General features: G+C 41.6%; 1 protein-coding gene across 12 annotated transcripts in view; it reads left to right on the top strand.

Moving 5' to 3' along the window:
- CLIP1 (CAP-Gly domain containing linker protein 1) overlaps positions 1-13,592 on the top strand; it is a 116,748-nt gene that overhangs the window by 59,252 nt on the left and 43,904 nt on the right. For 7 of the 12 annotated variants that reach the window (XM_027566891.1, XM_027566889.1, XM_027566887.1 and 4 more), the window contains 5 exons: positions 2,985-3,089; positions 6,725-7,669; positions 9,658-9,774; positions 11,937-11,994; positions 13,196-13,279. In XM_027566891.1, the coding sequence (XP_027422692.1) occupies positions 2,985-3,089; positions 6,725-7,669; positions 9,658-9,774; positions 11,937-11,994; positions 13,196-13,279 (1,309 nt within the window). The remainder of the gene's footprint in view (positions 1-2,984; positions 3,090-6,724; positions 7,670-9,657; positions 9,775-11,936; positions 11,995-13,195; positions 13,280-13,592) is intronic. The other 5 variants (XM_027566894.1, XM_027566896.1, XM_027566897.1 and 2 more) reach the window with 2 other exon arrangements.

Here is a 13,592-nt window from a genome sequence, read left to right as displayed (position 1 = left end):
GTGAGGACACTGTGTTTTAAATGTATTATTCTTAAATGCGTAATTGGAGGATAATTGCTTCACAATGTTGTGCTGGTTTCTGCTGTACAACAAGGTGAATCAGCTGTAAGTGTACATATATCCCGTCCCTCTAAATTTATTATTCTTGAAGTGAGATTTTTTTCTAGTAGCAGTGCCACAAGGTATGGAGATGTTTTTTTTTTTTTTTCTTCCTCCCTCTCTTTATTATCAAACACCCAATTCAGGTCTTACCAGAGTGGCTCAGAAGCGATCTTACCAGAGTACTTAAAAGCATGGCCTCATGGCGCACCCTGCCGGCCAAGATGCCAATTGAAAAAAACCTGAAAGCTTCTTCCTCTTCTGATTGACCACCACAAGAGAAAGAGATTAAAACAAAGGATTTTTCTTCCCAGCAGCTGAAATAGACAACTCAAGACTGAATTTTTTTTTAAAGCCTCCGTTCCAAAGGGTTCCTTTTTGTGCAGCTACTTCAGTGATCTGGGTCTCTTCTCTGCTCCCAAAGTAGGCTCCTTCTGCTGCATCCAGAGTCAGTCTGCATGAGGCCTCCCTCCTGCCTCTCCTGTGCGCTTCTCGCAGAGCTTTGGCTTTCCCTCTCAACTCCCCCACCCTCCATGGCCCCAGGACGCTCCTCTTGGGATACTGTATCCTGGTCTAAGAAAGTAATAATCCTAAAAGCAGGGTGGGCCTATCCAGCCAAGCATTTCTGTGACATACAGGGAAGGACAGGGAGGCAGCTTGCTAGTTCCTTTTGCTGATGGCTGGCCAAGTGCAGTGCAGAGCCCAGATCGTCCGTGGGCACTCTCTCACCAGTCGGGAGACACCCAGAGGATCTCGGAATGGGGAGAAGATCACGTTCAGTGGGTATTTGCTTTTTATCTGGAAGTAGTAGCGACTTTTTGGGCTCCCCTGGTGGCTCAGACAGTAAAGAACCTGCCTGCAATGCGGGAGACCTGGGTTCGATCCCTGAGTCGGGACGATCCCCTGGAGAAGGGAACGTGTACCCACTCTGGTGTTCTTGGGGCTTCCCTGGTGGGACGTGACCTTTTACCCAGAGGACACTGAACTCTGTGTCAAGAGAAGAAAGGTACTGTTGCCTTTGCTTCTTCCTGTTAATTTTGCACTTCTGTTCTTGCAACTGTGACCCCAATTATTAAAATGTAGATCTGGATGAGATTCTTTTTTTGTGAAAGCAGGTAAATTGAACAGCCTCTGTCTAAGGCACATCTGGGGCTTCCCAGGTGGCACAGTGGTAAAGAATCCACCTGCCAATGCAGGAGATGCGGGTTCGATCCCTGGATCGGGGAGATCCTCTGGAGGAGGCAGTGGCAACCCACTCCAGTATTCTTGCCTGGGAAATACCATGGACAGAGGAGCCTGGTGGGCTACACATTCATAGGGTCACAAACATTGGAACATGACTCAGCAACTGAGCCTACACACACAAGGCACATATAGATGAAGGGGACTCTCCAAACAATTAAGTTTCTTATTTTTATTTCATTATTTTGTTGAGTGTATAGACTGAAAGAAGCGAAGAATTTTTACAGAAAATTTTTTGTTTACTTTGAAAATATTCTATGATGGTTTTTTATACCTGGTTCATAAGCAAACTGACCCCTTGAATGCATTGAAATCCTTAGAGTACCCCTGGAGTGAGTAAAGATATTTATAGCATAAAAGATTCTACTTTCTGCTTAAGCTTTGCCCTGCTTTCTGTCACTTTAGGGTTTGTTGTCTTTTCCCTTATATTGTCCAGACAGAGCTATCCAACTAGTTAAAACCACAGAATAACCAGAAACTGCCGGGGGAAGGTCTGTCGACAGGTTTTATCAGTTGATTACATTGCTAACCTCTTCAGTTGGAGAGGTGAGTGGGAAAAGAGGTCCATTCAGACTGATCTAGATGATTTCAAGTTGATTAAGATTCTGCCACACTTAAGACTGTTAGAAAGAGATGGCCCTCTGGGTTCTGCATCAGGTTCCATCAAAATCTGAGGTTTTAAAACATGTGAGGATCTTACTGGCTCTTTTTGCATGGAGTTGAAACTCTTGCCTTTCTGTTGAGTCACCATGTTTCTTAGGTCTGAGCTGAGGCAAAATGATTGTTTTAGGATTAAGAGTATGAGCCCCTTCCCAGTTCCAGCTAAACTTTTCTCCTGCTTTGAGCTCCAGGGATGGAGGCTCTCAAGCATAACTGTCACTGAATTTTCTCTTTTAAATCTAATCCCCTTCCTCTTTTTTTCCTTGTGACACTCTTTGGAAAGCCCACTTTAATGGCTCCTCACCTGTCATGTATGGGAATGTTGCTAAGAATCCCAGATCCTTCTCATTCATCTCAGCCAGCACCACTGGTGTGGTTTCCTTAGCTCCAGTTCCTAGGCTTCCTTTGTTAGGTTTAATACTTGACCCTTGCTCACATCAAATTGTATGCAGAAGTACAGAGATCTGTGCTAGGAACTTACCAACCAGATGTAGACTCATGACATTAATCTTGTCCATATTTGGGTGATGGATGTCCAGTTTGAGGGCCAATCTACTTTTTTAAGTCACTGAGTCAGTTACATACACATTAATGTCAAGTAGCTGTTGCGGGGAGGAGGGAAAATGATAGATTAGAGGAATATTAACTATTCTAATTTGTGCTGATAAACTTCACTTATCAATATAACTTATATTTGGCTGCATGCATCTGACACTTTTCATCTTGCCTCACGTGTTTTCCATGTTTTCTTTCTCAGTAGACTAGCTCATGCCCCCTGCCCACCTCATTCTCTCGTCCATAGTGTTCATCGTCACCCCCCACCTCTCCATCTCAGCCCACCCTCACCCTTCTCCATCACCCTTTCTGTTCACCCTTTGGCGGAAGGTACTGGTGGCTCAGCCTGCATGCCGCGCCCTTCTCCTCCTGTGCTGGCATGTCACGGTGGCACCGTTGTGTTTCTTCCTCTTCCTTTTTACTAACAGACGCAGACCAAACTGGAGCATGCCCACATTAAGGAGCTTGAACAGAGCCTGCTCTTTGAAAAGACCAAAGCTGACAAACTCCAGAGGGAGTTAGAAGACACTAGGGTAATGGTTTTCACTATTTAACGAAGCCGATCCATGTTTGTGAACGATGGACCCCGCGGGTGACGGGCCCTGCAGTTGGCCTACAGCCCTGACCCAGTGGTTCGACTTGAGTCTGCGGGTCCTGGTACCGCCCAGGTCCTCATGGGTGTAGGCTGATGGGTGGGCCCAGGTGCTTTACGTCGAACCTTTTGTCCAAGGTGAAGATTCATTCCTTTGGTTAATTTGGCCAAAATCATCATCTAAGGTCTGCAGCTATGCAGACTGCATGGACAGCTACAGCTGCATTTGCGGGTCTTTGTATGAATACCAGGAAATAACCTTTCTCCTGTTTGCCACCAGCAGTCAATTGTCCTCTTGTTCTCATATTCCTAGTGGGTTTTCGAAGTAATTTTTTTGTTATTGTTTTACTTTAGCTCTCTTTTTCTGCCTTCTTCCCTGACCTCTTGGGTGAAGAGAATGGAAAACATTGGCTCCTTTTAAAGAGAGTTAAAGATTTTCACCCCAATTTTTTTTTTTCCCTTGGCACCTGATCTCTTTGTATTTCTGTTACCCAGTAGGTTAAATTCTCAGTGGTCAGGAGGGAAAAGTGTGTTGGGAACAGAATGACTTCTGCCAACCCCCAGCTCACAGTGTTTGGCCCTAGGAGGCAGTGCATTAGTCATGTGTTCACTTGAAAAATGAAAAAAGTGACATTTCTTTATATATACACTATTCCCAGCACTTTACAAATGTTAACTTAGTCTCACCACAGTCCCACGAGGGAGGTAGTAGCATTGTCCCCATTTTACAGATGAGTGACACTGAGGCACTGAGAGGTTAACTAATATTCCCAGCTCACACAGCTAATAGAGATAGTGGGGCCAGGATTTGCATTTGGGCCATTTGACCCCAAAGTCTGTGCTCTTAACCACTACAGGATGGAGTCTGTCTATTACAGAAGTCGTTTTGTGCTAAAAGATTTAAGAACTAATCTGAGTCACATATAAGAAAACATGTATGTATGTATACCTTTTAAATCCTGAATTTGACTGTCAGTAGCTAAATCACCAAGATCCTTAATTTTAAAATTTCAAAAATTATTGTCTCTAATCAAATTTGGTATCCTGATTTTTTTTCTTTTGAATTATTAGTGTTTGTAAAAAATTCTCTTCTCAAGAAATCATTAATCTAAAAAAATCTAGAAAATCAAGTCATTTTTCTTCTCTAAGTCATAAGTTTTTTATTTTTTAAGAAGAAAGAAAATGTTCTCAGTTGGCCTCAAAACTAAAGATGTCTTCTGTGTATTTGGTAAGGAAAAAAATCCTGGTAATTTGGTGCCAGGCATTTGTTACCTGAGAGTCAGACTTGATCTGGGAAATACAAGGGACTGATAGGGAGACTGAGCCCCTGTGGTGTGGCTGGCTACTGAAGCAAGGGTTTTTGTTTTTGTTTTTTTTAACTTCTGAAGTGCTCTCCTATACAGCTTTGTCAGCAAACAATTTTTTTTTTTTAATTTTCTGTGGATAAGAAAGCATCCATTCACAGCACGATTTATTCAAGTATTTCAGATTCAAACTGTTGCCTTTCTGTAACAGTCCTGTTGATCCTCACTCTCGATCTGCCAAGTATGGAACTAACTACTGACCCATATAAATTTCCCATCACCCACATTCCTTTTTGGGAAGTGCTGTAAAATTTCTCTAAGCCAGTAAGCCCAGTTTATAAACAGTGTGCTTGGTGCTGTAGAGACATTAGCAAGAATAAGAAACAGTAACCTGACTTTTATGGTGGGAAAGGCAGACACAGATAGTTTCGCCCCGGGGCAGATTTGGGGAAATAAAAAATAGAAGTGCTGTGAAAATGCTCCACAATCAAATTATTATTTTCCCTCATTTTTTACTTGGCATTTCCTTAGTTTGACTGTTTTGTTGTGACTGATTAAGAATTAGTGCCCTGTTGGGTTCAATTTATTTGTATTATAGACATCGTAGCAATGGAGTTTAATAATGTACCTTATTTTGTGGTAACAAGCTCTCTGAGTCCTCACCTCCCCACCTCCACCCCAGGAAAAGCTAAGTCAATGAATTACCATCTTTCAAATACCTACAATCCTGAAACACAATTACAGCCAGCTCTGAAATGTCCAGTGACTTGATCATGCAGTCTTGGGAGTCCCAAGTGCTTTATTTTCTTGTTCATGGTCAACCCTTTAGTCTTTATCCACCTCACAGCCTGTGTTTGGGCCAAGGGGCTGAAGGACGCATACATCCATTGCCTCCTGTCCTGTTAAAGGCAGTGAGGGAACGAGCCTTCACCCTGCAGGACATTTGATCTGTGGAATTTGGGACTCACTGATGTCTTGAAATCATTCAAGATCCCCTTCTATTTCCCAGGTTAGCCCAATAAATAATTTTTATGCCCGAAGCTACCATTTCCCACATTTTTTGTGCACCGAACTGATTGTCTATCAGACAACAGAGAGAAATAGCTTCCTAAGAATAAAAGGACGCAGGTTAGGAAGATGGTTTTCCTCATCCTGGGGTACAAGTTTAAATAACAGTAGATTCCCAGGTTCTGTCCCCAAGCTCAGGTAGAATCAGCGTGTGTGGGCCTGCGAACGCACATCCCTGGTGACTCGTGCACACACTAAGGTCAGAGAACCACTGGGTTAGGGCAGCGACACATGTACGCAAGACGGTGAACGATTACAAACTCTAAAAGGGGGAGGGATTCTGTGTAAGATTCTTACGTATCATTGCAGGTAAGTAACCATTTTTTCCTTGTCCTTTCTTAAAAAAAAGTCTAGTCAATTTGTTCTTCTTTATCCACTTGAGGCTTTTTTTCTCCAGTTGTTGTGGTATTCACTGAAGCATTTCCTAGGTAATTTTATGCCAGTGCTACCCAATAGAATTATGACATGAGCCACAGATGTTTTATAATTTAAAAATTTCTGGTACCCACATTAACATGCGTAGGTTAAAAGGAACAGGTGAAATTAATAACATTTTATTTAAACCAATATATCCAAACTATTATCATTTCATCATATAATCAGCATAAGAAATTGTTAACAAGATATGTTCTGTTTTTCCCCAAGTCGTCATTATTTGATGTATATGTGACTCTCACAGCCTCGTTTCAAGTGCTGAGTAGCTGTATGTGGCTCATGGCCGCTAACTGGACAGCACACTTCCGTAAAGTCACTGCCAACAGATAGAGAAGCGTTTATACCCCTTGGGTAGAGTAGGCAAAACAAAGATTCTTCTTCCAGAAGGCAAATATATAAGAACTTTGAAAGGTGCTGTTTATATTAACTAACTATAGTTAATGGGTACTCTTCTTGATTTAAGGTTCTTTAGAGGGAAAAGAGTTATTTGGGGGGTGAGTTAAGCTCAATAAAATTCAGTTTTATTTTCCTTTAGCATCTCAAAATGGTCAAAAGTTTGCCAAAGGCTGTAATTGGACTATATTTTGAATTGGAGTGTCTAGAACCAGGCTTAAGCCACAGTCAGGCCTGGATTGACACATAGACATTCTCGGTGGCTTGACTGGTGCCTGAGATGGGGTAGTCCCTAAAGATCTCCAAGGTTAGAGAAAATCATCAGTGATTCATCCTTTAAATGGTCTCTTCTTTCTCCTTGACTGCTGCTAACTAGGTGGCCACGGTGTCAGAAAAGTCCCGCATCATGGAACTCGAAAAAGACCTCGCATTGCGAGTGCAGGAGGTAGCTGAGCTGCGGAGGCGGCTGGAGTCCAATAAGCCAGCTGGGGATGTGGACATGTCACTGTCCCTCTTGCAAGAGATCAGCGCTTTGCAGGAGAAGTTAGAAGCCACCCATAGTGACCACCAGAAAGAAGTCGCTTCTCTGAAGGAGCATTTTGGAGCCCGGGAAGAAATGCATCAGAAGGAGTTAAAGGTTTTGCAGGCCGCCACAGAGAAGCTTTCCAAAGAGAATGAGTCCCTGAAAAGCAAGCTCGACCATGCCAACAAGGAGAATTCAGACGTGATCGCCCTGTGGAAGTCTAAGCTGGAGACAGCCATCGCGTCCCACCAGCAGGCCATGGAGGAGCTGAAGGTGTCCTTCAGCAAGGGGGTCGGCACCGAGACAGCTGAATTCGCCGAGTTAAAAACGCAGATAGAGAAAATGAGACTGGACTACCAGCAGGAAATAGAAAATCTGCAGAACAAGCAAGACTCAGAAAGGTCTGCTCACACGAAAGAGCTCGAAGCCCTAAGGGCTAAGCTGATGCAGGTCATTAAAGAGAAGGAGAACAGTCTGGAAGCCATCCAGTCGAAGTTGGACAAAGCGGAAGAGCAGCACCTAGTGGAAATGGAGGACACCTTAAACAAACTGCAGGAAGCCGAGCTAAAGGTAAAGGAGCTAGAGGTGCTACAAGCCAAATGCAATGAGCAAACCAAGGTTATTGATCATTTTACATCACAGCTCAAGGCTGCCGAAGAAAAGCTCTCAGACCTTGATGCGCTTCAGAAAGCCAGCTCCGAAGGTAAATTGGAAATCGAGAACCTCAGACAGCAGCTTGAGGCAGCTGAGAAACAGATTAAAAACTTAGAGATTGAAAAGGATGCTGAAAGCAGCAAGGTTTGTAGCAACATCCTCTGTCTTTTTTTTTTCCCTCCATTTCTTACCTTGCGTTGTACCTTATTTTTCAGTTGAGGTCATTCATCCTTCAAACTCCTGACTTAGTTAAAACTGGTGCTGACCTAATTTCCCATATGAGTGGAGTATCTTCTGAGCATCTTGAGTATGGTTTCATCTGAGGAGATTAGAGAAAATAATGACTCAGGGGTGTGGATAGATTCTGGTTTCCTCGTATCAGAATACTTTATTATTGGGTTGGCCAAACAGTTCATTCTTGTCTTTCCATTAACATCTTATGGAAAAACTTGAACTAACTTTTTGACCAACCTGATACTTTATCTCTGGACTTGCTGTGATCTCTTGTTTCAGCTTGATTCCAGTCTATAAACTCTTTTGAAAATAGAGAACTCCCCAAAATGATGGTGTTGAGGTAAATGAATTGAATATATAAGAAGCTTAAAAGATAATCTCATCCTTACCCATTGCCTGTCTGTTGAGTCATATGGAAGCTTCCCAGGTGGCTCAGTGGTAAAGAATGCATCTCCCAACACAAGAGACATAGGTTCAGTCCTTGGGTCAGATAGATCCCCTGTGGAAGGAAATGGCAACCCACCCCCTTATTCTTGCCTGGAAAATCCCATGGACAGAGGAGCCTGGTGGGCTATAGTCCATGGGGTCACAAAAGAGTCAGACCTGACTTAGTGACTAAATAACAAGAGTCACAGGTAAAACAGAATGTGAACTCTGAGTGCACTTGACTCTTGTAAATTAACATGCTATGATCAATAAGAGTCACAGCAAAATGAAGGTTAAGAGCCCGGATCCCTCCACATTGCTACTTATTCTCATTGGGGTTTTTTCCTACGTCCCAGTGAGAGCAAGGTCTATTCCTTGCTCTTTGGAGGATACACTGGACAAATGTGCTTTTGACCAAGGCATAGGAAATGATAAGAAACCTTTGCCAGCTACATTTCTTACTAACTAGCCTTGTTAAATGTCATAGTCATTTTTAACTGTTGTTCAAGGAAGGAATCCTCTTTCCCAGTCCTCCTGCCACTAGCTCAGGCACTGGCACTGATGCTGAATGTTCTGAGCTTTTTGTGGGAGAAGCTGCTCTATTGGCAAAGAAGGAAGGGTTGTGATGGTTAAATGGGGAGAGGTGAGGACAGACGAATGGCAAAGATTGCTAAGTAACCTTAGCCGAGGATGACAAGCCCAGAAAATTTTTCTCCAGTCTCCTCATTTGGTTTTAAACTACCAATCCAAACACAGAAGTTAAATTAATAAAGAATATGTAGCTAATGGTTGGTCTACTTTTTTACATGAAGATTCAGTGAAAGCCAATTTTTCTGATGGCTGTTGTCTAGTACATGTTTAAAGTTTTGTTTTACATGTTGAAAAACTTCAAGCATGTACAAAATACAGAAAATGAAATACAGTCACATGAATCTACTACCATTCCTATCTTACGGTCTTTAAAAATCCAGAAAGTGAAACTGCTCAACCGTCTCATTTAGAAAGTAAGCTGCTGGGACTTCCTGGGTGGTCCAGTGGTTAAGAATCTACCTGCCAATGCAGGAGACACGAGTTCGATCCCTGATCTGGGTACTTGAATCCGAAATGTTCCGGGGCAGCTAGGCCTGTGTGCCACAAAAAAGAAAAAAAAAATACAGTAAACATCTATATTTTCTGTTTTAGATCGTGCTGATAGTCCAGATTTAGGTATAGAAAAATACTGTATTTTGATTATTTAAAAATAGCCGTGGACAGTCTTATCTAGCTCTGGTTGTGTGACAAGTCATTGGCTTCTTAGAACTAAAAGCAACAACACTAAAATGACTTTTACCCATGCCTTTATTCCTTTCAGTTTTGTTTGCTTGTGTTGGTTTCTCATACATTTTTTCCATATTTGTCTTATGTTTTCTTTCTCATTCCTTTTTGTTTCCTTTGGTCCATTGGCTTCTGTACCCTGTAACTCTGTCTGGTAGGCTAGTAGCATCACCAAAGAGCTGCAGGGAAAAGAGCTAATGCTTAATAACCTTCAGGAAAACTTGAGTGAAGTCAGTCGAGTGAAAGAGGCTTTGGAAAAAGAACTGCAGACTTTGGTAAGTACCTGTCAGGAATCTGAATCTCAGGGTTTCTGGCCAATTTGAATCATTCCTGTTTTAAAAAAAACACACGAAAATTTCTATAAAGAAAGAAGTATGGCACCTATTTCCTTTCTTTTGCAAAGTATTGATTGGCTGATAATCAGGGGAATTGGATCAAACCCAAACTAGCAATAAAGGTAAGTATTGCTTTTTTTAAAATCTGTCCTTTGCCTCTGGTAATGCATTGACGTTTTGACATGTTGCTGACCACTTAGTTTCACTAAACACGGGGGCCTTCCAAGTTATGTTAGGTTTCATGTGTAGCTCTTGCCCTGTGCCTTGTCGTCCCTGCCCTGAGACAGCAAAGCCGGCAAGCTCCCTGGGTCACAGGCAACCTCCGTTAGCAAGGCAGTGATGTTTGTGTGTGCTCGGTCGTGTCCGACTCTCTGTGACCCCATGGACCGTAGCCCACCAGGCTCCTCTGTCCATGGGATGCTCTAGGCAAGAATGCTGGAATGGGAGGTCTTCATGTGCCTTCTTGCTTTCCACTTTTTATACCTCTGTGCTAATAGCAGTCGTGGGATAAAGGTGTTTTGATATTTTTTTGATTTAAATGCCAATATTACATATTTCTACTTTTTAAAATGTTAATACGTAGTTAACTGCACTATTCATTATGATAGCTACCATCCACTTGGCTGTATAAATTTGAATTAATTAAAATTTAATAAAATATAAAATTCGAGACTTTCCTCATGGTCCAGTGGCTAAGACTCCACATTTCCTAATGCAGAGGGCCCAGGTTTGATCCCTGATCAGGGAACTAGATCCCATGTGTTCCAACTAAGAGTTTGCATGCTGCGACTAAGACCTAGTGCAGCCAAATAAATATTTTTAAAAATACAGAAAATTCAGTTCCTCCATTGTGCTAGTCACATTTTAAGGGCTTGATAACTCCACGTGGCCAGTGGCTGCCAACTGACCAACACTATCATTGTAGAGAGTTCTGATGAACCCCCAGTTTTGATGCATAGTATTTCAGGTACATTTTGAGAAAAGTTGGCCTGGAGATTACCATTTTTTAATATAGTGTCCTTTAAGAAAATGCATTTGGGGTGTCGTGCCATTTCTCTGCCCTCCTCCCCAAACTTTCAGGATGTCTTACTGTTTGTTTTTCAAGTTAGAGTATTTCTCTGTGTCCTCTGAAGAGAAAACATGCCTCCTGAAGTCTGGCCTTGGGAATAACGCAGGTGGACAACCTGTGGGCTTTGATGGGCTTGTGGTTTGTGAGCCCATTTTTTAAATCAAATATTCATTTAAAAATTCACTTGGTGTCTCTAGCTCAGAATTCATCTCAGGAGAATCAGGAGAGGGGTTTTATCCTGCCCTCCTGTCATATTTAGAAAAGATAGTGAGTGAGCGATGGACTTTTTAATGTAAAGTAGTTGACACAGATCTAGTTTCCAGATACTAGGTTCTAATTATTCTTAGATGTAAAACATGCAAGAACTCAGATCCCCAGACGTAGAAAACAAACTTACGGTTACCAAAGTGGAAAGGTGGGAGAAAGAGATAAGTTAGGAGCTTATCATTGTCATATACACATGACTATATAAAAAATAGATAACCAACAAGGACCTAGTATAGCACAGGGAGCTATACTCAATGTTTTGTAATAACCTATAAAAGAGTTTGAAAAAGAATAGATAGTTGTGTGTATATAACAGAATAACTTTGCTGTACACCTGAAACTAACATAGCATTATAAATCAACTAAACTTCCAAAAAAATATATTAAAAAAAAATTCTAAACCCTGTTTGCTGTCTCAGGCAGATTTCTGGAGCAGTTCTGCTACTTGAGGGTAGCAACATGCAGAAAAAGTATACATGTGGCACCACATGTACATACGCACATGTGCATGTACTGACATAAGTGTGCATATCCATACACATATACAGACATATGTGCATGCCCAGGCAGGCACACAGACACAAACCTCATTCACTCGTGTGCACACATGCATGGTACGCATATGGTAGTAATTGACACCTACATGTTTTAAGCATAGGTTAGCTTTAATGAAACAAAACTAGCAACAAAAAATAATGTTACGGTTATTGAAACTTTTTATAATTTGAGATCTGTCTATTCTGAATGTCTGATTGTTTTTCTTTAGAAAGAAAAGTTTGCTGATGCTTCAGAGGAGGCAGTCTCTTTTCAGAGAAGTATGCAAGGTACGTCTCACTAACATAAGAGCACTTTAGAGGAGGTCATGTCTTCAAGCGGGAGCCAGTCTTCAGCTCAAATAAAGTTCCTGCAGTGCATAGTAATACTACATTCCCTTGGCTTCTTAAAGCCTCAAATTCCAATTAATTCGTTTTATTTTTTTGTGAGCAGTATGAAATGTATACGGGTTTATTTTCAGTTTATCCCCTTCTACATTATACCTACTATTAGATGCCAATATGTCTAACACATTAAAATATTTCCACATAAAAGAAAAAATTGAAAGGCATCATCACTTCTCTTATACTATCACCAAGTCAACCAAGCTGTGTCAGCCTTCAGTCCATGCCTTCAGCCTCCTTTCCTCACCATCCTGAAGTCCCAACATGTTCTTAGTACTGGAAAGAGCCAACATCACCATCCAGACACAGCTTACCTTCCCAAACTGCTGTCACTTCTGCAGTCTAATCATTTCACCTGGAATCTATCCTGCCTTCTAGAAATATACAGTCCAGTTGTATTAAAAAACTCACCCCTGTCAAATATACCCAAGACACATTGAGTAAGAACAGGAGGTTACAAAATAGTATATACTCCATGGTTCCATTTATACAAACCTATGGGTGCCATTTCCTACTCCACGGGATCTTCCTGACTCAGGGGTTGAACTTTCATTAATTACATCCCCTTGGCAGGTAGATTCTTTATGACTAGCACCACCAGGAAAGCTCATACAGAACTATATGCACATATATTCAGCACTAACCCCCAACACAGATGTTTGAATGGATCATGTCCACAGTATTTCTAGTAATGAACTCTGGGTGGTCAGGTTGACTCCCATTAATTCTTCTTTTTGACCTAAAGCTTGATGCATGTTAAAATGTAGATGTACTTGGGTAAAGTATCATCTTACTTAAGCTTCAGTCATTGGCAGCTCTATTGAGTTTTAAGTGGAAGGAGGCAAGAGATCCCTGGAGAATGGATGTTCAGTGCCTACCTAATCTTCAGATCTGGGGAGACAGAAAATTGCTTGCTTGCTTGCTTCTTTAGGTTCATTATATAGTGGTTTGGTTTCTAATGGGATTCTTAAGTATTCCCGTGACCCCAAATCTCAAACTTTTGATTTGATTTGATTATAAGACAATCAAGCTTTAGGTGGCCTATTAACTCTGAGATGTATTAAACTTTTAACTTAATCCCAAATAGAAACTGTAAATAAATTACATCAAAAAGAGGAACAGTTTAACGCACTGTCTTCCGAACTGGAGAAGTTGAGAGAAAATTTAACAGGTAAGAACACGTCTCTGGTTATTATAAACGTTAAATATAGTAGGCTGCCTAGGATTTGAGATTGTTTTAGTGTGTGGTTACAATGTATCTACTGTTCAAGCATAAAGTCTTTGCTCATTGTGTTCTCTTGTGATGAAATCTTGTTGGAGGTCTGTAAACCGCAGCAAATCCTCTCTGCCTTGCTTTCAAACAAGTCAGAATCCACCACACCTCACCACTCCCAGTGCTGCCCTTCATCCCAGCTAGCCAGCATCTTTAATCTGAGCTGTAGTAACAGCTGGCCACCTGGGCTGCCCACTTCTGCTCTTGCCCC

Source organism: Bos indicus x Bos taurus, chromosome 17, assembly GCF_003369695.1.
Source record: "Bos indicus x Bos taurus breed Angus x Brahman F1 hybrid chromosome 17, Bos_hybrid_MaternalHap_v2.0, whole genome shotgun sequence".
In the NCBI taxonomy this organism is placed as follows: domain Eukaryota; kingdom Metazoa; phylum Chordata; class Mammalia; order Artiodactyla; family Bovidae; genus Bos; species Bos indicus x Bos taurus.
Note: the sequence above shows the minus strand (reverse complement) of the source record. Positions and strands in the feature narration are given on the sequence as shown.